At 45.8% G+C, this 25326-nt stretch overlaps 1 protein-coding gene across 1 annotated transcript; it reads right to left on the bottom strand.

The window, feature by feature from the left end:
- Positions 1-9092: 9092 nt before the first annotated feature.
- On the bottom strand, positions 9093-14524 carry LOC143800456 (uncharacterized). The gene is made up of 2 exons (XM_077281190.1): positions 13843-14524; positions 9093-10564 (listed from the first exon to the last, which is right to left on the bottom strand). The coding sequence occupies exons 1-2, from the start codon at positions 14522-14524 to the stop codon at positions 9975-9977; spliced, it is 1272 nt and encodes a 423-aa protein (XP_077137305.1). The 3' UTR covers positions 9093-9974.
- Between the last annotated feature and the right edge of the window lie 10802 nt (positions 14525-25326).

Below are 25326 nucleotides of genomic sequence, written 5' to 3'. Positions count from 1 at the left end.
TGTAAGCTCTTATGGTCAGTGGGGTCCTCTCTCTCCTGTAGAGTGTAAGCTCTTATGGTCAGCGGGGTCCTCTCTCTACTGTAGAGTGTAAGCTGTTATGGTCATCGGGGTCCTCTCTCTCTCCGGTAGAGTGTAAGCTCTTGTGATCAGTGGGGTCCTCTCTCTCTCAGGTAGAGAGTAAGCTCTTATGGTCAGTGGGGTCCTCTCTCTCCCATAGAGTGTAAGCTCTTATTGTCAGCAGGGTCCTCTCTCTCTCTCTCCTGTAGAGTGTAAGCTCTTATGGTTAGTGGGGTCCTCTCTCTCTGTAGAGTGTAAGCTCTTATGGTCAGTGGGCTCCTCTCTCTCCTGTAGAGTGTAAGCTCTTATGGTTAGTGGGGTCCTCTCTCTCTGTAGAGTGTAAGCTCTTATGGTCAGTGGGCTCCTCTCTCTCCTGTAGAGTGTAAGCTCTTATGGTCAGTGGGGTCCTCTCTCTCCTGTAGAGTGTAAGTTCTTATGTTCAGTGGGGTCCTCTCTCTCCTGTAGAGTGTAAGCTCTTATGGTTAGTGGGGTCCTCTCTCTCTGTAGAGTGTAAGCTCTTATGGTCAGTGGGCTCCTCTCTCTCCTGTAGAGTGTAAGCTCTTATGGTCAGTGGGGTCCTCTCTCTCCTGTAGAGTGTAAGTTCTTATGTTCAGTGGGGTCCTTTCTCTCCTGTAGAGTGTAAGGTCTTATGGTCAGTGGGGTCCTCTCTCTCCTGTAGAGTGTAAGCTCTTATGGTCAGTGGGGTCCTCTCTCTCTCTCCTGTAGAGTGTAAGCTCGTATGGTCAGTGGGGTCCTCTCTCTCCTGTAGAGTGTAAGCTCTTATGGTCAGCGGTGTCCTCTCTCTCTGCATGAAGATGAACAAGGAGTCCTGTACGTGATGATCAGCGCCCCTTAGAGCTCTAATCTCACATCATCCAGCCTGATTGGGGTCACAAGATCCGCACAAACCTCACACACAGAAGATCTGGAGTTAGTTCTCTAAGATGTTTGGAACAACCTCCTGCCTAGTTCCTTCAATACATATATGCAAGTGACAAGTGTATATAGAGGACCTGATGTTGTTTTGAAGGCAGAGGGTGATAATTCCATTTATTGATGGGATTTGCATTGTCTTTTATTCATTTACTTTGCTTTTTGTTGATCAATAAAAATAAAATATTAACACTTCAATTTTTTAAATTATTCTTACTTTACAGCATTTATTCCACACTTGCCTAAAACGTTATCGCAGTGCTGTATATGTGCGTATCTGTGTATAGTGTTTGTGTATATGAATGTGTATTGGAAGCAGCTTCCTCTTTATGGACTTCGATTTGCTAACTTTTTATTTTTGTTGCTTCACTACTTCATACAAGTGTTATTATAATCCATATTAACGAGACATGAGTTATTTGTGTACTTGTAGAAAATGAACAATTCTGCGCAGCCCGTCTGCAGTTAATAAGTCATCTATCCGTGTATAATAACCGTGCTTCTTCTCCCGGAGGAATCAACAAGTTCTTCTCTTCTGTAAAGTGTTTGTATAAAAGCGCAGTAATTTCAGTTCAGTTCAGTTTTCATACACATGGAAAAACCTAACCTGAAAGGCCCATTGTGCCGAGGCACAGAATGTGCAGTAACCAAAGTCGTAGACCATCTTTTATAGTGTGCTCCGGCTGTATCGCGGCTGCTTTCATAAAGTGGCTGATCACTGCTGATTAGTCAACGGTCAGGATTTTTCCAGATTTGGAGTCAGAAATACATTTTTTTCAGCATTAAAAATATATAATGAGGATTGCACCATTTCCTCTGCAATATAACAAGCTGCGTATTAATGTATATATTATAGTGGTAGACTTACTAGTTCGATGCCTTTCTTTGTATATCTTTGTAATAGACAGAGCTGAAACATAGCTCCAAATCCCCAGCATTTACATAGATCAAAATAAGAATATTCAGTCCGCTTGTAGTCACCACTAGGGGGAGCTCACTGCTGTAGTTCAATGTATGAGCAATATACAGTAATCTCCCTCTAGCGGTGGATATTATTTTCTATGCAGTTGTCCATGTTGATTTTTTTTTCAAAGAATGTGTTAAAAAAAATAAAATAAGTGATACTCACCTCAACAATCCCCTGTAGCTCTCAGTCAGTCCCCGCCTGTCTCTACCTCTTTCTTCAATGATGATGTCGTAAAAGAAAGACATGTGTCAACTTCAGCCAATCACTGGCTGAGTTGGGTAACCGCTGCAACCAATGATTGGCTGAACAGTTATTCCTTGTGTTGAAAGAGGAAATAGGGACCAGTGGAGAAATGGTGGTGGATCAGTCCATAGCGCTTACTTGTTTTTTATGCTGATTTCGACTTTAAAAAAAAATGCATTTTGCTTTAACTCTATGCAGAAAACTTGGAGTTCTGTAGTAGAAAAGTGAGGTCCTGAACCCTATTCACTTATATTACACCTCCCCACTGCAGCAAATTGTTATTTTGGGGCTTCTGCTTTTTTCTCCTCTTCTTCCAAGAGTCATAACTTTTTATGTTTTCCTTCAGCATACAATTTTGCCATTGTTTTTTGGGTTTTATTTTTACCGCACTCATTGTGTGGTAAAAATGATCGATTAACATGATTTTCCAGATCGGCATGGCATTAAGATTATATTGCTTCTCATGGCTGGGTGTCCATTATTCGGGGTCCCGGTCCTGCTCAGCCCTTATTCTTTACGTCATTTGAAGTATGGTGAGTTTTGATCACTATAAGTTAGGACTGTCTCGAGTAGGGTCACCTTGACATGGTGGGATGGCTTTTAGATATTTTTTATCAATTCAATGTTAAATAAGCACCATATGTTATTTTCATGCACTATTGCTATTTATTTACTTAATCCAGAGTATTTCTTTATTTTGCTTTTATCTTAGATTTTGTTTCTTTAGTGGCCAGTGTGAACATGCGCCTACACATTGCATGCATACCAATTTTTATTCCAGTTCACTTCTTTTGGTTTCACAGTGCTTAGAAGTCTACAATACCCATGAAAAGACATGTGACTTTGAGGACTATTGAGGCTATACCTTATTCCTTTAAAGCTTTTTATTCCAAACACAAAGTGACCTCCTCATAGAAATGGATTGTAACTAGGGTTGAGCGACTTTTACTTTTTTAGGATCGAGTGAGGTTTCGCGAAACCCGACTTTGTCAAAAGTCGAGTCGAGTAAAATCGGCCGATTATTGCGCAAAGTCGGGGAAACCCAATGTAAGTCAATGGGGAAGCAAAGTCGGCAGTGAGTGGAGGACAGGAAAACACCTACAGTGCCCAACATCAATTCGTGTCACTTAAGCTTGTGGATCTTAATTTACCTTATAATAATAGTTAGGCATTGAAAATTGGGGGTCATTTGGCTAAAGTTGTGGGGGGGTAGGGCTGGCTCAAGTTTTTCGTGGGCCCAGGAAACGTGGACTACGTCATGGCGGTGGAGCAGGGAGAGGTAAGTATTTAAACTTTGCAAGTGCTGTGATACTGAGCAAGCAGGGGGGTCCCACTCGTTCGCATTAACACTGGCACAGGGCCCCTCAAAGTACGGTGTTGTGTTTGACGGCGGGGGCTTCTCCCACCGGCAGAGACACTTTTGCGTACTATGAGGGGCCCTGTGCCAGTGACGTCGCCAACGAGTATGCCCCCCCACCTGATGAAGGAACCTGCACTTTCATATGCAACTTCCTCTTTGTCCCTGTGTAAGGTGGTATAGTATGCGGGAAGGGGGACCTGACTTTCAGCAGGGTCAGATTCTGGCTGTGTAGCGTGCAAGGGGAATGTAGCGGCCTGGGTCAATGTACCAGCAGACTCATCTAGCACTGGCTGGGCAATGGGCAGGATGCGGAGAAAACACAGATGTAGGCCCAAATAATAAAGTGTGCTAAATGCAGTTCAAAATTGGTAACAGGAGTAAACAGGCGGCATTGCTTTGTTCAGTGGAGGAGAACACCAAAGAGCGGCAGACACAGTTAGTAGTGCCCAACCAAACTAGTAGGCCAAATGCAGTTTCATATTAAAAATATAGGCCGAAAGCCTGAAGATTGAAGCTCAGCTTTTTTCCTTGGAGGACAACACCAAGGAGCGGCAGACACCGTTAGTAGGGCCAACCAAACAAGTAGACCAAATGCAGTTTCATATTAAAAATATAGGCCTAAAGCTTGAATATTGAAGCTCAGGATAAAAAACCAGGAGAACACCAAGGAGCGGCAGACACCGTTAGTAGGCCCAACCAATCTAGTAGCCCCAATGCAGTTTTCAAATTCCTGAAAACTGAAAACCTGACAATTGAAGCTCAGCTTTTTCAGAGGAGGACAGCTGTATTGAGTGGCGCAGACAGACACAGGTAGTAGGCCTTAACCAAAAAAGTTGGCTCAATGCAGTTTAAAAAAGGTTACAGGGGTACACCGGCAGCATTGGTGTGGTCAGCGGAGGACGATTGCAAGGAGGGACCGCAGACAGACTTACTAGGCCTAAAATAAAAAAGTAGGCTCTATGCAGTTTTAAATAGGTTACAGGGGTACACAGGCAGCATTGGTTTGGTCAGCGGAGGACGATTGCAAGGAGGGACCGCAGACAGACTTACTAGGCCTAAAATAAAAAAGTAGGCTCTATGCAGGTTTAAATAGGTTACAGGGGTACACAGGCAGCATTGGTGTGGTCAGCGGAGGACAATTGCACCGAGGGGCAGACATAGTAGGGCCAAAAAAGTAATAGGCAAAATGCAGTTAAAAATAGGTTACAGGAGTACGCAGGCGGCCTAGCTTTGTTCAGTGGAGGACAACTGTAAGGAGTGTCTGACACAGTTAGTAGGCCAAAATAATAAAGTGAGGTTAATGTCTGTCAAAAAAAAAATTTCACAAATAAACAGGTGGCATACCTAGGTACAGGGGTGGGCTCCTCTGCTGACTTGCAGACAGTGGTAGTTGGCGCAAAGTATTAAGTGGTGTAAATGTAGGACAGGGCCCCTGAATATTTTTACTAGCATCAATCATGTCAACAAATTGGTATTGGCAGTGCCATTGAAGGATTTAACCGCATAGACTACACAGTGGTGGAGCAGTGAGAGGTAATTTTGCAAGTGGTAGAGCACTGTTTGAGCTGGGGGGGACACTCTTTCGTGGGCGGCGGTACTGGCCCAGGGCCCCTCATGTTACGACCGTGTGTCTGACGTTGGGTGTGCACCACCACACTTCATTGTACTATGAGGGACCCTGTGCCAGTGTCGTCGCCCAAAAGTGGGCACACCCACCTGTTCAGTCAAACAGCACTCGCACGGGTGCTTGCGCCAAGTGGTGACCACGGCCCCGTGGGGGGAGTCAGCCCATTTAGGGAGGTGTAAAAATGGCCTATGGTGGACATACAGCAGCTGCAAATGGAGAAATTGGAGCAGCCAGTAAGACGAGTCCAAAAGCAAGACCTTTTTACAGGAAAGCTAGGTGTCAGCAGGGAAAGGTGGGGCAAAATAATTAGAAATCCATGATTGGTTCATTTTAATGAAGGTTAGATCATCAACATTTTGGGTAGCCAGACGAGTCCTTTTTTCGGTCAGTATTGAACCAGCAGCACTGAATACTCTTTGTGATAGCACACTAGCAGCTGGGCAAGCGCGCTCCTGTAATGCATATTCTGCCAATTCAGGCCAGGTGTCTATTTTGGATGCCCAGTAATCAAATGGGAATGACGTGTGAGGGAGAACATCGATAAGGGAGGAAAAATAGTTAGTAACCATACTGGACATATGTTGTCTCCTGTCATTTTGAATTGTTGCTGCAGTACCTGTCGTGTCTGCGGTCATTGCGAAATCACTCCACAACCTGGTCATAAAACCCCTCTGTCCAACGCCACTTCTGATTTGTGCTCCTCTAGCACCTCTGCCATGTTGCCCCCTACAGCTCGTGTGAGAACCATCACCGACGCTGTGTGCTGGGAATGCCTGAACGAAACGGTCTACAAGAGTTGCTTGTTTGGTAGCCAATATTAGCTCAAGGTTCTCATGTGGCATGATATTTTGCAATTTCCCTTTATAGCGTGGATCCAGGAGGCAGGCCAACCAGTAATCGTCATCGGTCATCATTTTGATAATGCGGGGGTCCCTTTTTAGGATACGCAAGGCATAATCCGCCATGTGGGCCAATGTTCCAGGTGTCAATTCACTGCTTGTTGCTGGGTTGAGGAGCACTTTCTGGCAAATCAACATCACTTGTCTCCCTCAAAAACCCTGCACCTGACCTTGCAATGCCACCAGTTTCTATTGCCCCCTGAGAAGCTTCCTCCTCCCATAAATATTCATCCCCATCATCCTCCTCATCCTCCTCCTCTTCGTCTGCCACCTCGTCCAGGAGACTTCCCTGAGCAGATAATGGCTGACTGTCATCAAGGCTTCCCTCGTCCTCGGCTGCAGACGCCTGCTCCTTTATGTGATTCAAACTTTGCATCAGCAGACGCATTAGGGGGATGCTCATGCTTACGATGGCGTCATCTGCACTAACCAGGCGTGTGCATTCCTCAAAACACTGAAGGACTTGACACAGGTCTTGTAGCTTCGACCACTGCACACCTGACAACTCCATGTCTGCCATCCAACTGCCTGCCCGTGTATGTGTATCCTCCCACAAATACATAACAGCACGCCTCTGTTCGCACAGCCTCTGAAGCACATGCAGTGTGGAGTTCCACCTTGTTGCAACGTCGATTATTAGGCGGTGCTGGGGAAGCTGCAAAGACTGCTGATGGTTCTGCATACGGCTGGAGTGTACGGGTGAATGGCGGATGTGCGAGCAAAGTCTTCGCACCTCCAGGAGCAGGGCGGGTAACCCCGGATAACTTTTCAGGAAGCACTGCACCACCAGGTTCAAGGTGTGAGCCAGGCAAGGAATGTGTTTGAGTTGTGAAAGGGCTATGGCAGCCATAAAATTCCTTCCGTTATCACTGACTACCTTGCCTGCCTCAAGATGTACACTGCCCAGCCATGACTGAGTTTCTTGCTGCAAGAACTCAGACAGAAATTCCGCGGTGTGTCTGTTGTCGCCCAAACACTTCATTTCCAACACAGCCTGCTGACTCTTACCACTAGCTGTTCCATAATGGGACAGCTCGTGTGCAACACTGGCAGCTGCGGATGGAGTGGTCGTGCGAGTGCGGTCTGTGGACGAGCTCTCGCTTCTGCTGGAGGACGAGGAGGAGGGGTGGCGAACGCCTACAGCCAACTGTTTCCTAGTCCGTGGGCTAGGCAGAACTGTCCCAATATGGCTGTCCCCTGTGGACCCTGCATCCACCACATTAACCCAGTGTGCCGTGATGGACACATAACGTCCCTGGCCATGCCTACTGGTCCATGCATCTGTTGTGAGGTGCACCTTTCTACTGACAGATTGCCTGAGTGCATGGACAATGCGGTCTTTGACATGCTGGTGGAGGGCTGGGATGGCTTTTCTCGCAAAGAAGTGTCGACTGGGTAGGTCATAGCGTGGTACTGCGTAGGCCATCAGGGCTTTGAAAGCTTTGCTTTCAACCAACCGGTAGGGCATCATCTCTAACGAGATTAGTCTAACAATGTGGGCGTTCAAACCCTGTGTACGCGGATGAGAGGACGAGTACTTCCTATTCCTAACGAGAGTCTCTTGTAGGGTGAGCTGGACTGGAGAGCTGCATATGGTGGAACTAGCGGGCGTGGTGGTGGACATGGCAGACTGAGAGAGTGTTGGTGATGGTATTCTTGCTGTTGGCCTACATACAGTGTTTCCTACCAAGAATCTGGTGATTCCCTGACTGCTTTGGCCTTGTGACGACACCTCCACAATTGCTGCAGGTGGGCTTACAGTGAGGGAAGGAATGTATGCTTCATTGTGAGCGGGTGCACCAACGTTACGAGACATTTGGTAGTTAATCCAGGCTTGCAAGTGCATGGTGGTTAAATGTCTACGCATGCAAGTTGTATTTAAATTTTTGACATTCTGACCTCTGCTAAAGGTCCTTGAGCATTTCTTACAGATCACTTTGCACTGATCATTCGGATCTTGGTTAAAAAATTGCCAGACTGCACTCTTCCTACTATCGAATACCTTTTCAGGCATTGCACACTGTGCTACTTTAACCGGATGGCCACGCTGTCCTACAACTGTTTTTGGTTTTGACACACGTTTTTGGCCAGATACGGGCCTGCCAGATGACAGCTGCTGCAATGTTGATGCCTGCTGCGGCTCCTCCTCCTCTGCTTCAGAGCTACTGCCAGTGGCACCCTGTTCCCCCAATGGCTGCCAATCGGGGTCAACAACTGGGTCATCTATCACCTCCTCTTCAATGTTCTGTGCACCGTCCTCTGTGTCACCGTGTAAGCCGGTGCTATAGCGTTCGGGACGGGGCACCATAGTCTCAACAGGGTCAGATTGTGGCTCAATACACTACGAGGACAATGTTGTGATCTGAGTCAATGGAACAGCATAATAATCTAGCTGTGGCTGTGCATCTGTGCACTCCATGTCCGATTCATCTTGTAATGGGCATGGCCTGTTAACAATTTCCCTCTCTAACCCAGGCACGGTATGTGTAAAGAGCTCCATGGAGTAACCTGTTGTGTCGCCTGACGCATCCTTCTCTGTTGTTCTGGGTGAAGGACACAAGGAAGCGACTTGTTCCTGACTAGGAGCATCCACTGACGACGCGCTGCTTTTAAGTTTTGCGCTTTCTGAAGAGGGGGCGAAAGAGCTAGAGGCAGAGGCAGCAAGGAAAGCCAACACTTTTTCATGCTGCTCCAGCTTTAAAAGCGGTTTTCCTACTCCCAGAAAAGAGAGCGTTTGAGGCCTTGTGTAGCCAGACGATGACGCTGGCTCAACAACTCGAGACTTAGGTGCTATTTTGCTTTTCCCATGACCACCTGATGCTCCACCACCACTACCATCATTACCAGCTGGCAATGACCGCCCATGGCCACGACCTCTTCCACCAGACTTCCTCATTCTTGGAAAAATGTAACCAAACTAACAACCGTTATATGGTACTGTAAAACCAGGTAGAAGGTGTACGTAAACTTGTTGTAAATTTAAGACTGTGGAGACCTGGTGTCGTAACCAGTGCCTTCCCCCCTCCCATCAATCCCGCAATGAAACACACATAGTCCTAGGTGGGTTGAACAGGTCGGTCACAGTTTATTAATTAAATAAGCTGAAAAGGGCAATTACATGTCGTAACGGCCGCTCGCGCCGAGCTCCTGTCCGTGATCGACAGGGTAATTGGACCAACGAGCGACTACGACCTTTGCCCTCCTCCGCTTCTTCCGCTGTGACTTAATAAAGGTTACCAGCATTAGTTATATCACGTACAAATATAATTTTTTTTTTTTTTTTTTTTTTTTTTCTAAAGTAAAATATTACAATAGCATTTACACATTTACATCATCCCGCAGGTTAGTCTCATCTTTAGCCTTTAAAAAGGGAGGGTGGGTGGGACAATGCTTCCAGGTGTCCGCCGGGAGGAAAAGAGAAAGTTCCCGGCCGGACACCTGGATTTAACCCCTGTAGGAGTGGCCGTAGGACCCCTCCCCTCCAGTGCCCACTGGCCGGCCAGGGGTCTTCCAATTAGTGCATCACTAAAGGGGAGTGATGCCAGGGGGGAACAGGCACCGACAACCTTTCTGTGCTGCTCTATCTAGGTGCTCCCCAGTCAGAGACGCGCACCTTATACAGTACCGCGTCTGCCAGACTGTGGAGACCTGGTGTCGTAACCAGTGCCTTCCCCCCTCCCATCAATCCCGCAATGAAACACACATAGTCCTAGGTGGGTTGAACAGGTCGGTCACAGTTTATTAATTAAATAAGCTGAAAAGGGCAATTACATGTCGTAACGGCCGCTCGCGCCGAGCTCCTGTCCGTGATCGACAGGGTAATTGGACCAACGAGCGACTACGACCTTTGCCCTCCTCCGCTTCTTCCGCCACGGAGGATCCCGTGTATTACCTACGCGGGACTCCGACCCCACCCATCACTTTTAGGGCCTGTTCAACCCCATCCTGTAAACCAGACAGAAAAATATCGAGGCCAATGTCCGTTAGGTGAACTCCGTCCGGTCGCAATTGTGGCGTGTTTTTCTTTTGTAGGTATTGGTGATGAATCACGATACCGCCTCTTCCTCTCACATATTTTCCGATTCGAGCGTTGAATTTCACCCTTGTCCGCTCTATGGCTCTCTTATCTCTTGCACCACGCCATTCGGCCCGTGGTGTTATCTCCGACCACACCAGTATCATGTTCCTGAACAGCCAGCTGAACCGTTCCATATCCGTTGTCACCCATTTGTACAACTCGGCCACCTTTTGTTTGCCCAGGTCATTGCCACCTGCGTGTAACACCAATATCACCGGGCGTTCCGCCATCCTTGCTATGCCCACCATCTCCTTGAACACCTGGTTCCACCGGAGGCCTCTGATACCCCTCCAGTTAACTTTTATTCCCGGGATGTAGAGATTTGTTCCTCCTGGCCGCAGTTTGGCCCTCTTTTCGGCCCAGTGTACGTAGGAATCTCCTACCACCCAAACATCAACCCCTGTAAGAGACAATACATGTTAATTAAGCAAGTCGGGCCTGATGTATCTGGCGAAGCATGCGGACTTCCAACGACCCATTCTCTGCACCTCAGCCTCTGACACTCCTGCCCTAGCTGCCTCTGTGGCCGCCCCTATCTGGAACGAATGTGTTCCGTACTCCTTTGGATTTGCGCCGGTTTCTTTCAAGCATCGCTTGAACATTGCCTGGAATTGGTACTTGGTCAGAGGGGACCCGTCTGTATGAGTGAAGAAAAATCTACCCTCGTGTCTTATTACGGCGTATCTTTTAACCATTTTTAGTGGGCAAGCTGGGCCCTCTGTAGCGTTAACCAGGACCCATGTGCCCCTACCGGTGGGATCGCATTTGGATTTTCTAACCCTGATGCGCAGGGCGCCGCTGCATATAACTATATCCTCATTAATTAAGCCTCCTTCCGATGCGGTTTTTGACCGCGGTAGCAATTCGCTAATACGCAGTGCTCCGAAAAAGACGGTCGCAAACGCTGCCGATATGAGGGCCGCCTCATATTGCGATGAGCAGACTGACGGGGATATCGCAATCAGGTCCTGCAATAGACTCAGAGAAATGGGGCGGCGACATTCTTGACTTGGCTGAAGCCTTTTCCAACCTTTTATGGCTTGTTTTATGCAGAAGGATTTAGTTACGTCAACCCATCCCAATAATTGAAAGAAAAATGCAAGCCCCGATAATTTCCGTTGTGCCGATGTGCCCGACGACCCGCTTTCCCTCATCCGTAAAAGGAAATCAGTTGTCACTGCGCTTCGCGCTCCGTTGCTTTCTTCCACCGGCCTACCCTGAATTAGGGAGCACCACTCCTCCCAAGCCTTACCATACACCTGCCAGGTAGCTGGCGAAACGGAGGCCCGGATTAAGGGCATCAATGATTGGCCACTGTGTCCCACAGGAACAGTGGACACAGAATACCACGGGGTTGCGAGTTGGGCTGCTGGATTCTGAAAGCCTGCCAATTAGAAAATAACAGTGGGTTAATGATATTATCATCTACTTCCGCCACCACAGTGGCTCTACACCAAATATTGTTTTCAAGGCAAATCAGCGCTAGTCGGCGCAAAAGAGCGAGTATGGGCAGGGATGAAGAAGACATGTGATTTAAACTCTTTGCCGTTTTCGTATTTTTTGTTTGGAAACGAATGTTCGTGTTTCTCAACTGATCGGCCCATATGTCTATCGCAGCAACAACCGCAAATAATTCCCATAGGGACGGGTCTTGACCCCATTTTGTTGTCGTCCATCTCTCTGGCCAACCTGATTTGCACCATTGGTTTTTAAAAATTGCTGCAAAACCCTCTTTTTTATTCCACCCTACTGTCAGCCCTAAATCCTTGCTTGCGATCTCTCTCGCCATAACGCACGTGTGACCGTTGTATGATTGCAGGAATGTTTTCCACACTAGCAGATCTGCTTTTAGCGAACGGGTGAGCCTAATTCTATGGCCGGGCTGAGAAGCGCCTTTTGTTGCCAAAGATAGTCTGCGCGAGAATGCTCTGCCGACCGGCATTACGCGACAAGCGAATGTCAGAAGGCCCAGTAATGCCTGCATTTGCTGGAGGGTTACCTTGTTCACTTCTAGAAAGCCTTTCAACATTTGTAGGGTTTTTAATATTTTATCCTCTGGTAAACGGAAAACCATTAACGTGGTATCTATTTCGATGCCCAAGAAAGGCAATACATTACATGGTCCCTCCGTTTTTTCGGGCGACAGTGGCACGCCGAATTTGAGTGCGATAGCTTTGAATGTTTCTAGCAGCTCGGAGCAAAGTTTAGAGTTTCTAGGGCCGACAAACAGGAAATCATCGAGGTAGTGAATTAGGGATTTACTGCCCGTTTCGTACCGAACTACCCAATCTAGGAAGGTGCTGAATAGCTCAAAATAGTGACATGAGATGGAACATCCCATCGGAAGGCACATGTCGAAGTAATAGAGCTGATCCACTTTGCAGCCCAGAAGGTGGAAACATTCGGGGTGCACGGGTAGTAAACGGAATGCCGATTCGATGTCAGATTTGGCTAGCAGGGCGCCGGGTCCGGCAGCCCGGACTAATTCCACCGCCTTATCGAAAGACGCGTATGAGACAGAGGCTTCTTCTGGGGAAATTGCGTCATTAACTGATTCGCCCTTTGGGTGAGATAAATGATGAATTAAGCGGTATTTACCGGGTTCTTTTTTTGGTATAATGCCTAGCGGTGATATTTTCATGTTTTTGAAGGGGAGCGACTGGAAGGGGCCTGCTATTCTACCCAATTCTACCTCCTTTTCAATTTTTTGTCTAAGTATTTCGGGGAATTCGCGAGCCGATTTTAGGTTATCGGATAGGGTTGGCGTTCTTGTTAGCCTAAAGGGAATAAAAAACCCGTCGGAGAATCCTGCTTGCAGCTGCTGAGCCGCTTTCTTATTGGGGTAGAGCTTTAGCCAGGGGGCCATCGCGGTTACGCTCACTGGGGTTCTGCCTTGTAGGTGCTTTGTAAGGCTGACGAGTGCACCTTGACGCTGGGTGTCCCCCCCCCCGCAAGCGGAGCAATCATGTCTGAATTTGCATAATGCGTGGAAGCGGCAGTTTCCCTCATTGAACAACCAGCAGGCCCCGGGTTTTCGCACGACCACTGAGTTTTGACCTGCGACTGCGGAGTAATTAGTGGTCGCGGCCGAAAAGGGGGGCTGCTTTTGGGACAGCATCAACCGCAACCATACGTCTGTTGCTTTAACTCCCCAGCCTAGCTCGGGCTGTAGGGCCAGACGCCTGCGGAACTCCTCATCATACCGCCGCCAGGCTGAACCGCCGTGCGACTTGTATGAACTATATATCATGTCCTGATATATAAACAATTCGGAGCAGCGTTCCGGATGTTTCTGGCCCATAATACAGCCCATTACTGCGAAGGCCTGGAGCCAATTATTCATGGTTAATGCAATTCTCGATCTCCCCCTATCGAAACCCCTCTCGTTAGGTTTATCCACCGTTTGTTGGTCCGCTGATAACAGCGACCATATATCAATATAATCGTTGCTCCAGATTTTCTGTCTCGTTTCCTGGTCTATATGGGCGCCTAGCGGGCTGATCCCGCAGAAGAAGGCGTCTTTGTGTAGATTAGCTGATTGTGGTGTTGCCTTGTTCACCACCTTTCCGCTCGAGTGTGATAGTTGTAAGATTAACTCCTTTACCGCTGAGGTTAGCTCCATTTCCTTTAAGTTAACACCGTAGCGTAACCCTTCCTCGCTACCCTTGTAACACTCACCGCTGTGTGACTCTGGACGAGTGTACTCCGATCCTGGAGGAACCCCTGCAGATGTAGACGGGGTGATGTCGCAGGACGGGGAAACTCTGGCTCCCGCTACAGCGTGGGACCGGCCGATGTGCTGGCCGATGCCCTGCGTATCGTGCGTTGGAGCCCGATTACAACCACATAGTGGCGGATTAATGGCTCTGTCTTCGGCGCCTGCACGGTTGTTGTTGTTGTGGCTGGAAGCCGTGGGGGATTGTTCTCCCCGGCTGAAAGCCCTAGAGGGTGCGCGTGATTTTGAAGTCTTGTCCCGTGCCCGATGACTCCTATCCGGGCTCTGCGATACATCGGACCCCTCGGATGTTGCTGATGGCAGCCATTCTGAGGCCCGCGATCTGCGGCGGCTCCTATGGGAGCTGCGTCTACGTTGGTAACGGGAGGGGCGTTTAGAGGGGTAGCCCGAATGGCGACGGGAGTTATTGGAGGAAGATTGGGAGGACGTGCGGCGTCTTCGCCTTCGTTCGCCCTTACTATGCGGTGTCATGGGAGGGATTCTTTCGGTAGCCGGAAGGGGATCATTGGCCGTAGACGGTCCTGTAGTGCTACTTAGGAGGGGGGGCGTTAGGAGGCCACCGTATTCGACTCCATTATTGGTATTTAACAGGGCGGCAGCGATTGGATAATTTTTATTGGGCATGTGGGCGCTGTGGGGTGGTATGAGTGTGTCCGTGATTGGTGCCGTTAACAAAAATTCACAGTAATTGTTATTGTGCAGCTGTTGAGCGCCTTGATCGGTCCTTGCGGACCGAACAATGCGCTCCTCAGCTGCCCTGTACCCTGTACTGCCCGACCCCTGATACCCCCGTGCAGGCACCAGTGCTGCGTCTGCCGGGGGTATGCTGGAGTTCCACCAGACTTCCTCATTCTTGGAAAAATGTAACCAAACTAACAACCGTTATATGGTACTGTAAAACCAGGTAGAAGGTGTACGTAAACTTGTTGTAAATTTAAATCTCCCTTTATATGTGTGGGAGACTGTTTGAAAAATCTGGCCCACTGTATTACACTACAGTTTCAGTGTCAGAAAGTGGCTGACAGATATGCCACAAACAGGACTGATGAAGATGCACTTAGTGGCAATAGAAATTTCCCTTTATAGGTGTGGGTGGGAGACTGCTGGGAAAATCAGGCCCACTGTATTACACTACACAGCTTCAGTGGCAGACAGTGGTTAGCAGATATATATATATATATAAAAAAGGGACTGTGCTACAATAACAATCTCCCTACAATGATCTCAGGACAAGTATGGCAGCCAGCAGTAAAAAGGACTGCTGCACACAAAAGTGTGGACAAACAAAGAAACAAGGGAACTGTGCAGAAAGAAGCAGCAGGATTTTTGCTTTGAAAAAAGCAGTTGGTTTGCACAGCGGCGTACAAACAGCAATGCAGCTATCAGGGAGCCTTATAAGCTACGGAGCTGATGCACAGAAACTGAGCCTCCACTGTCCCTGCAAAGAAAAGGTGGTGTTGGACAGTGGAAATCGCTACAGCACAAGTGGTTTGGGGGTTTATATTTCCTCCCTAACAATATCCCTGCTTCTGACGAAGCTGCAGCAACCTCTCCCTATGCTACGATCGGCAGAAGTAAGATGGCGGTCGGCGTGCACGCCCCTTTATAGCCCCTGTGACGCCGCTGAAAGCAAGCCAATCACTGTAATGCCCTTCTCTAAGATGGTGGGGACCGAGACCTATGTCATCACGCTGCCCACACTCTGCGTCCACCTTCATTGGCTGAGAAATGGTGCTGAACGCGTCATATGAAACGCGACTTTGGCGCAAAGATCACCGACCTCATGGCCAATCCCACACTGGGATCGGCTCGAGTTTCACGAAACCCGACTTTGCCGAAAGTCGGCGATTTATTAAATTGACCGATCCGTTTCGCTCAGCCCTAATTGTAACCCGTTAGCAACCAACAGCCAATCTAATTAAACAGACTTTTCATGTTTTTTTGTATTAAAAGATAATCCAAAAATGTTCCCTCTTCATCATTTCAATGCAGAAAACTGACTCAAACTGATGTAGTCACTGTCAGTGGTAACATTTTCCTGATGTAAGACGAATGATAAACTGACATAGTCGCTGTCAGAGGTAACATTTTCCTGATGTTAGATGAATGATGTGACAGTCACCCCTTTCTCCCCACTACGCTTGCCGGTGGAAAAGGACAACTGTAACCAGTAAACAGCCAGTGTCAGTGTTGGTGGTAGTGGTTCTTCTGCGGTGCTAGCGGCTTCAACATTCGTAGCCTTGGTACAGTTTTCTTATTTTCTTCAGACACTGCCATTGCCCCTATTTTTTCACACATTTTGTACATCACTATATTTACGTTTTGACAATCTTTTCAATCTCAATGATTCTACCCTTACCAAAACGGACATTACCATAAATGACAGGTAGGTAGGGTAATACATATACAGAACACAAAATATGGTAACAGGTTGCAGTATAGATGTGGCGTTTCTGATTATAAAATTGGACTGGCAAAATAGGCGTGCAACACAGAAAAGTACGGTTAAATGTACAGTGGGCGAAATAAATATCGAACACGTCACCAATTTTCTAAGTAAATATATTTTTAATGGTGCTCAGGACATGAAATTCTCACCAGATGTTGGTAACAATCCATCCAATCCACACAAACAAAGAAATCAAATCATAGATGTCCATAAATTAAGTTATGTGTAGTCATGAGAAATGTCACAGGGAAAAAATATTAAACATGCCCACTAAAATTTATTTAATACTGACCACCATGAGTAACCCTATTGATCTTCGCTCTCAGAACATTCCGAGACTCCATAGAGTTACTTGTGGTCAGCGGCCGGAATGAGAGCGAGGATTTCCGTGCCTGCCACTGAATGTGAGCGAACTATGAAGTCTCGTTCTGAAAAAAAAGTTCACAGAGCGATGCTCCTTAGGGTTTAATGGGCGTTGTGGCATATTTCACTATTAGATTACTGTTGGAACTTCCTGGATTTAGTTTTAATTAAGAAATGGGCAAACGATGGAGAGTGGGGGAGTCTGTATTCCAATAAAGCATTTTTTTCTGGGTGTTTATTTATTTTTTATACTAGATTAGTAATGGGATGTCTGACTGACACCTCTCCATTACTAACCCCTGGGCTTGATGTCAGACAGCTGCTGACATCAACCCAAAAACATTTACCCCAGTGCCACATCACTAGGGCAATCAGAAAGAGCCGAGGCTAAATGCCAGAATTCGCGTATCAAATATGATGCACCAGTTCTGGGGCGGCTGCAGGCTGATATTTGTAGGTTGGGAATGGCCCAATAACCAGGGGCATTCACAGCTTATTAATATCAGCCCCCAGCTGTCTGCTTTCTATTAGCTGCTTATATTATTACAAATAAAGAAATAAATAAATGAAAAATAATAAATAAGTAAATGAAAAAATCTACTTGGGTTCTTCTCTATTTTTAATAATGAGCCAAGGGAAAGCAGACAGCTGGGGGCTGATATTAATAGGCTGGGAAGGACCACGGATATTCTCCCCTTACTAGCCTAATAAGACTAGCCTTCAGCCACCCCAGATAGGGTGCATCCATTGCCCTGGTGCTGTGGCCATTGGGGTAATGGAATTGCGGGGTTGATGTCAACTGTATAATGTCCGCTTACATCAATCCCATAGGTTAGTAATGGAGAGGTGTCTATCAGATGGCCCTATTGCTAACCTAGTAAGTAAAAAGAAAAGAAAACAAACCAAAAAAAATCTGCATTTGAAAAACTCCCCAACAATTATCCTCATTCCCCCATTTATATAAAAAAAAATAATAAAAGTCCACAGTATCTGCTGTAGTCCAAATGGAGGTCCCACAATGATCCCAGTTTCCTTCATCCAGTCTATAAAGCCCCGTTCATAGAACGCAGCTCTATAGAATGGAGAAGTAGCCACTGCCGGATTTAGAGCTGCATTCCGCGAGACGCGGCTGCTGTGACCCGAGGTGATCAGTAAGGTTACAGGGGACAGTACTCATGAGGGCAGCGCCACTGTGAATGGAGGTGCCAGATTCATGGTTGCTCATTAGTCAAATTCAATCGCTGTGAACTGAGATAACCTTACTGACATCACCTGAGGTCACAACATCCAGATGCAGGTCAATGCGACACTCGGCTACTGCTTCAGTGTACGGAGCAGCGTTCTTTCTTTTTTTCTATAAATGAGGGAAAGATAACTAAAGATTTTTTTCTGTTTGTTTTTTTTTAATAATTTTTTTTAAAACAAATTTTTTTGGGTGTGTGTTTTCCTCTCTTTTCGCTTACTGGGTTAGTAATGGGGTTGTCTGATAGACACCTCCATTACTAACCCGTAGGCTTGAAGTCAGCAGATATTACACAGTTGACATCAACCCCACAATCCCATTACCCCGATTGACACCATGGGAGGTAATAGCTGTAAAAGCCATGATGGCTTTTACTTTTCTCAAACCGAATCGCAGTTCACCTGTGATTTTCAGAAGATTCGACTCCAATTTGATTAGCGTCGAATTGACTCTTTCTTCTCGACTGTCAGAGCTTTGGATCAGGATGACTAAAGCCACCATGTCCACATAGTCCTACCCGAATGCCGAACAATAGACGTCACCTACACGTCTTTACATACTCCTATTGTTCGCCTTCTTTAGCATCATGCCAAAAATGAGGACATTTATACATTTCTTTTTTTTTGCCGTGAATCTGGAAAATGATAAAAAAAATACCCAAATATGAAAGAGAGAGAGCGAGCGGCTAACTGAGAGTTCAGCCGATACCGAGCTTCTGACGGGAATATTTCATCATAAATCTAGCAGATATCATTTACAAACTCATCTGCAAGAGAAATGTTTTATTTAAATTTCGGCAGCGCAATCACTCCCGGCCCAACGTCGACTCTAAAAGAGACAGTGATGAAGATGAGGAGCGACAGTCAGTGCTGCAAATTAAATAAAGGAGCCGAACGAAGACAATCTCCACCATAAGCCGTTCTTCATATTCCTGGGGAGTGTAGGGAAAGATAATTCCATTTAATATTTTAACGTAGATCTATAAAAAAAAAATATTTATTTCCAACATCGTGAGATTATGACAACAAATAAAAACAGATGCTCTGGAGTGTTCCACCTGGTACCTTTGTAGTCTATGAACGGAGGAGGCGTATGAGTGAAGAATGTGTAAGCTATGTGTCTGACGGCGGCATTATCAACATGCCGGTAAGAGGACGCATTATTCTATGCCTCTAGTGGCTCCCGTGACATAATCACGGATCGACGATGGGTTGCTATAACAGCCAGAGGACTGTTCTTGTCATTAAGTAGCTCCCTTGAAACTCTGCCTGTGGCTGGGCTTCGAAGGAGATGGTGATTTTTACTATATGCAACAATGTTGTGGTTTTGCTGTATATAGGACAAGAGATCAGATGATCGCACCTTCAAGACCCCTAAGGGGACTAACAAGTACATTGAAAAAAATGTTTTAAAAAATATGAAAAACTCAAAAGAATATAAAAGTTCAAATCACCCCCTTAAAAATAAAGATAATTAAAAAAAATTAAAAAAATACACATGCGGTATCACCAAGTTCAGATCTACGAAAACGTAAAAATTATTAATCCGATAGGCAATCACCGTATACGCAAAAAAATTCAAGAATGTCAAAATTTTTGTTGTTGTAGTACCACAAGAAATACTGCAACAAGTGATTGAGATTCGAGACATCCTATCTATCCCAAAATGGTATTAATAATAAAAGTTGTATCACCCCGTAAAAATAAGCCATCACATAGCTTCATGCACCGAAAAATAAAAATTTTACGCGTCTCGGAAAATGGCAACGCAATCTCGCACCCGCATTTTTTTCAAAAAACTTCTGATTTGTTTTTTAACACTAAAATAATTTAAAAAATGGACATGTTTGGTATTGCCATAATTGTACTGATGAGGAGAATCATATTGCAAAGTAATTTTTGTATGCCGTGAAACCAATTCCCAAGAATCTATGTCAGAACTGATTTTTTTTCTTCCCAAATTCTTTCCAATTGGAATTATTTCCCACGTGGTAAAATGAATGGTGGCATTTAAAAGTTAAACTTTTCCCGCAAAAAAAAATCCCTTAAATTTCTTTGTGGAAAATTAAAAAAGTTATGGCTTTGGAAAGAAGATGGGAGATGATGAGAGCATGCACTATTCTTGGTTAAGGAATGTATGGATCCAGGAAATAGATTTAAGTTGGAGTCGACAGGAAGTAGAAAGGGCTTGGATGTGTGCATTGACTGACAGATTAGAGTCAAGGGTTCCCTAAGGTAGTGAGCTTGGGGAGAGCAGGCAGCCATTGACTTTGATGGATAGTTCTGTTGGGGCAGTGAGTGAGATGTGGGAAAGATGTCAAATTCAGTTTTTTCCAAGTTAAGTTTTGGAAATCGAGTAGGAAATAGGACAGACATTGTGGGATTCGGGTAAGTAATCAGATGATATTGGGTTCAGAGAGGTAGATCTGTGTGTCATCAGCATAGAGATGATACAGAAAGCCTTGGGACTCTTAGAGGTGTCCCAGTCCAGTGGTGTAGATGGAGAAGAGCAGGGGTCCTGGAAATGAACCTTGGGGACACCGACACGACAGATGAGGAGGTGGTGTGTGAGTGGGAGACGCTGAATGTCCTGTCTGTTAGCTATGAAGAAATCCAGGATAGGGCCAAGTCTGTGATGCCAAGAGATGAGAGAATCAATAGTAAGAAGGAATGATCCACTGTGTCGAAGCAGAGAACAGGTCCAGGATGAGGAGGAGGACAGAGTAGTGTAGCTTGGATTTGGCAGTTAGTAGGTCATTGGTGACTTTAGTTAGGGAAGTTTCAATTGAATAATGAGATCGGAAGCCAAATTGTAAGCGGTCAAAGAGGGAACAAGAGGAGAAGTGTGAGAACAGTTTAAGATGGACGTGTTGTTCCAGTAGTTTTGACACATAAAGAAGAAGTGGTACGGGATGATAGCTAGACACAGAGGATGGGTCAAGATGGAGTGCTGGCTATGCATGAGGACCAACATTCCATTAGTTGCTCAAAGGACTGGCAGAAAAAGACCACACATACAGACATCTATCTCCATCGGTCCCAAATGATAATGATTAGAGAGGTTTAGCTGCATCCGAGGGGACACTTTAGAGCCCCATTTTTGGAATAGATGGGGATCCCACTTGTTGATTGCCTTCTGATGACAAAGGTATCATCTGCCTATCCATTTACCATCCTTCATCATTTCCTACAGGTTTTCCAGATTTCTTCATCTATCATTTAGTAGGTAACAAACAACCTGGTAAAATTAAACTGAGAGCAACCTGGCCGGAGGGAAATAATCACTGTTTGTGTCTTATCACTATCACATTTGATGGTCGCCTACTGTTGTCATTTTTATTGTTGGAGGTAATTACCAGCACTGAGAGTGTCCCTCAGCCTCACAGACCAAGTCACAACGTTTCTATGCTTCTATGTAGCTGCTGGAACATAATTACTAATTCATATAATAGGTTGTGCTGGGAATTCCTGCTGGGAGAGGGAAGTGAGAACTTCATGGGCAGCCTGCACACAAAACTCTCCATGAATACTGACTAGGCTAGTCGCCATGCACTCTCCCACCTCTCCATCCTTAACTTTGCTGCCTGACTAATCCACTTCTTGCCTCACCACTCCTCCGCTTCTCTCCTCTGCAAATTCCTCCACTGACTTCCAATTCCCCAATGTATCCAGTACAAACCACTAAAATAGACCTACAAAGGCATCTATAAGCTGTCTCCACCAGGGGCGGGACAAGGTATTTTGGTGCCCTAGGCAGATGGGTCAGAGACCAAGGTAGCATTAGCCCTAACGCACCCTTCTTCCGTCTCTGATGGGTCAGGTAGGAAGCTAAGAGGACCACTACCACTAGAATTGTTACCTTTTTCATCAAAAAATACCAACAAAAGTAAAAACAAGTGATATACTTTAGAGGTGAGGCTCACTGGCCTTAAATTTCATGGCTCCGTCTTCTTTCCTTTTTTGAAGCTAGGAACAACATTTGCCCATCTCCAATCTTCTGGGACTTCTCCTGTCTGATCGCTTGTGCTATATACTGCTGTTCCACCACATTGCTGAATATAGCAGAAAACACCATCTACAATCAAGCTTGGCCACAGGCAGGGTTTAGAAGGAACTCCGTAATGACAAGCAAGAGGGTCTTCAGCAGACCCCCGACTGTCATACCAACCCATCAATGAATAGCGTGACGATGGGCGCATGGAATGACATACCCCTATCGCGGTGCGCTAACTGCCACTGTCAGAGTTTGAAAGCGGCATTTAACAGGTTAACAATCTAGTGTTAGAGGCTGGTCCGGTGAGCCCACTTCTGACCATCCATGTACTGCGGATGTTGTAAAATGGTTAAAAACTCAGGTCCATGAAGTCCAGGCTATAATCCCACCGTGTTTGTCCAGAGGATGACAAAATCTGTATGAGGTGGTGCCCACTGACCCATACTAGGGGGAATAAAATCCGTCATTATAACAGTACTGTAGATATTATAGCGAACTAGAGAAAACTAGAGTGGACCCTCTGGACCGTGGGGAGACCTAGCCCTGGGCGAGCGGCCTAAGGTGAGAAACGGCCCCTATACAGGGACCGCAAGGAGCAAGCCCAGAGGTCACTTAACCACGGTGAAGATACCAGGAGGGACGGCTCCAGGAAAAAGGGCAGAAAGGAGACTGGATACGGAAGGATGTTTCGGGTAACCGCTGAGGAAACAAACAAAACAATAGGTAAATAACAGGAGCAGGGAAATCAGCAAAGCAGGGTAATAACCAAGGACAGGCAGGAACGGGAGGGAACCGAGAGCACAGACAAAAATGGAACGTGAACACTGAGCAGGGAACCAACGGAGGGAGCCAGACGCAATAGCAGAAATGCTAAAACAATCAGGCACCAGGAAGCAGGGGAGCCTACCTCTTATAGAAGAGACAGGAACGGGATTGGATGAGAAGAGTGACCTAGTGACCTCAGGAAGAGGTAACAGAGAAACTGCGCCTGCGCCCCTGAGGAAACCTAGAGCGCCGGCGCAGAGAGAGAGTACCTGCCGAGGATCTGGACACCGGAAGTGCAGGAGAAGCACAGAAGCGCGCAGACCCGGAAATGGATTGCCGGGGACGCGCAGCAGCAGGGAAGGAGGATCCGGTGTTCACCGGAACAGGAGCAGGACAGACAGAAGGAGGCGCCGGGACTGAGCGGTGAGAGCGGCGGGGACCAGGCAGAGTGGCGGGGGAGCGGCGCCGCAGGAGAGTGGCATCGGTAACAGATATAGTGTAGAGTTGGTCATTCAACTTCTTTTTTCTTTCTGTGAAATTAGAAGAAATGTTTCCTTTTTTTTCTAAAAACAGCGCCACCCTTCTTCAAAGGCTAAGTCAGGTATTGCAGCTTGACGTTATTGAAGACTGAAATATACAACAAAGCTTATCCACAAAGGCAGAATCAATAATCTTCACACCAATATACAGCTTTTCCTGTATAGTAATATCCATCACTGGTCTGTTAATGCTTAATGCTCCATAAGGATATGAGCAACTGATTTCAGTTGTGCGTTAATCTCTTATTTCTCCTCCCAGACCTCTGACAAATGGCGCTTATGTTAAATAACACGTGCAAACTTTTCACCATAATCTGCGCCTCCTGTCTCTGAATAGAAGAGCGAAATTATTTTCCAGCCTACATTAAAGAGAACGTAGAGATTAGCTGTTTCTATAGTGCCGCAAATTCCAGGGTCCCGAATCCCTTGTCTGCGCCACAAAGAAAACATTTCTTGAATGTGACATTGAAGAGGTGTTTTATATTTATAAGCGACTTAAATCAGCATTTCCTGTAGATTAAATGTCACCGGGACGGGCGCGGAGAGAAAAGAATAGACGTCCTCTCCTCCGTGCAATCAATGGATATTATAAAAGAGTAAAATACAGATTTACAGGGCGCTACGCTACCATTAAGTGATGATGCAAATAATCATTTTCCATAGGCAAAAACATCCCCTCCGGTGATACCTATAATACACGGCTTTTAATTCTCCCCAACACTTGCGCATTCGGACTGTTTCATTTAGCTTAATATCCTATAATTTGTGCTGAGTGCAGAAATAATGTGTTAATAGGTAAAAGAATAAAAAATATCTATTGCCAAAAACATCTACTGTAATTCTGTGGCTCGAAAACAAACTCTAAATTCTTAAAGATACAATTTCTAACAACTGTAACTCTTCCTGGTAGCACTAGGGGGCGCAAAGGAGCAGCGGGAAAAAAGTACAGAGACGGTAAATGGAACATCAAAAGGTGCATGGTAGGTGGGGGGCTTAAGAAAGAATTATCGGATTTAGAAAACCTGTATATACTGTACTGTACGGAATCTGGAGATAAAGGGGTGTTCTCGACTTTCTCTTGAAAGTTATTTTCTATCCTTGGGATAGGGTGTCATTTTCCAATTGCTGGGGCTCCGACCATTGGGTTCCCCAACGATACCGAGAAATGTGAAAGATGGGATAGTCAGTCATGAGCACCTGCGCTCTAGTTATCCTTATAAGTTTGCGAAGACCAGTTGAGTTCCGAGTTCCTCAATCTCCATCATTAATGGATCGGTGATCAACCACTTCTTCATTCACATAGGACACTTCAGAGATCGGGGTTGTTGGGATGGGTGGGATCTCAGCCGTCTCACAAACAGGGGATCATTTCTAAACTTAAGAACAACCCTTTAAAAGAAGGGCTCCTCTGTCCAAGATCTTCATTTTCACGATAACATTTTGATAAAGAGCATCTCTCACTCTGGAGGTCTTGTCCTGTCCTGCGTTACACAGGCGGCCCATTCATTTGAATGGAAATGATGTAATACTTAGTTTCTCCCACGGGGGCAGTGCAGGAAAACTGAAAACTTACTGCAACAGATTAGAGCTGATCGTTGTAGGTATCAATAAGGGAATTTTTTTGGCTTAGCTTCCAAGAGGCCATTGTAACAAGTAGGGAGTGTTGAAAGTATATGATATTGTAGCCTTGTTTGGGATCATGGAAGAGTTAGTGGAGATGAAAAGGAGGAAAATTATGTTTAGTGTTGATACATTTAAAGTTACACCCCTTGTTAATTAAAAATGTGCATGAGATTAATTAACTACATAAGTCCCAATTGTACAATTCACATTAGAGGTGGATTTTGGAGTTATTATTAGTAACAGACTTAATTAAACCATTTAATGCCAGTCTGCTGCATGTAAAGCTCACACATTTCTAAAGAGAACCTGCTAAAAATTGTAATGAAAATTCTGCCAAAAGTTGGTGAGAACTTATTTTTTAGGTATTTTAGACCTTGTTGACAACAAGCTGTAAAGTTTTGAAAAACGTTGCAATGCAATGATGAGTGTCAATATTACAGATTTGTTTTTT

Source organism: Ranitomeya variabilis, chromosome 1, assembly GCF_051348905.1.
Source record: "Ranitomeya variabilis isolate aRanVar5 chromosome 1, aRanVar5.hap1, whole genome shotgun sequence".
Lineage (NCBI taxonomy): Eukaryota > Metazoa > Chordata > Amphibia > Anura > Dendrobatidae > Ranitomeya > Ranitomeya variabilis.
Note: the sequence above shows the minus strand (reverse complement) of the source record. Positions and strands in the feature narration are given on the sequence as shown.

Excerpts from the sequence above, each read along its gene's own strand:
- LOC143800456 (XM_077281190.1), bottom strand. The coding sequence starts at position 14,524 with ATGCCCAATAAAAATTATCCAATCGCTGCCGCCCTGTTAAATACCAAT. Across the intron at positions 10,565-13,842 it reads TCGTCCAGAGTCACACAGCG|GGGTTGATGTTTGGGTGGTA; the intron begins GTGAGTGTTACA and ends TGTCTCTTACAG.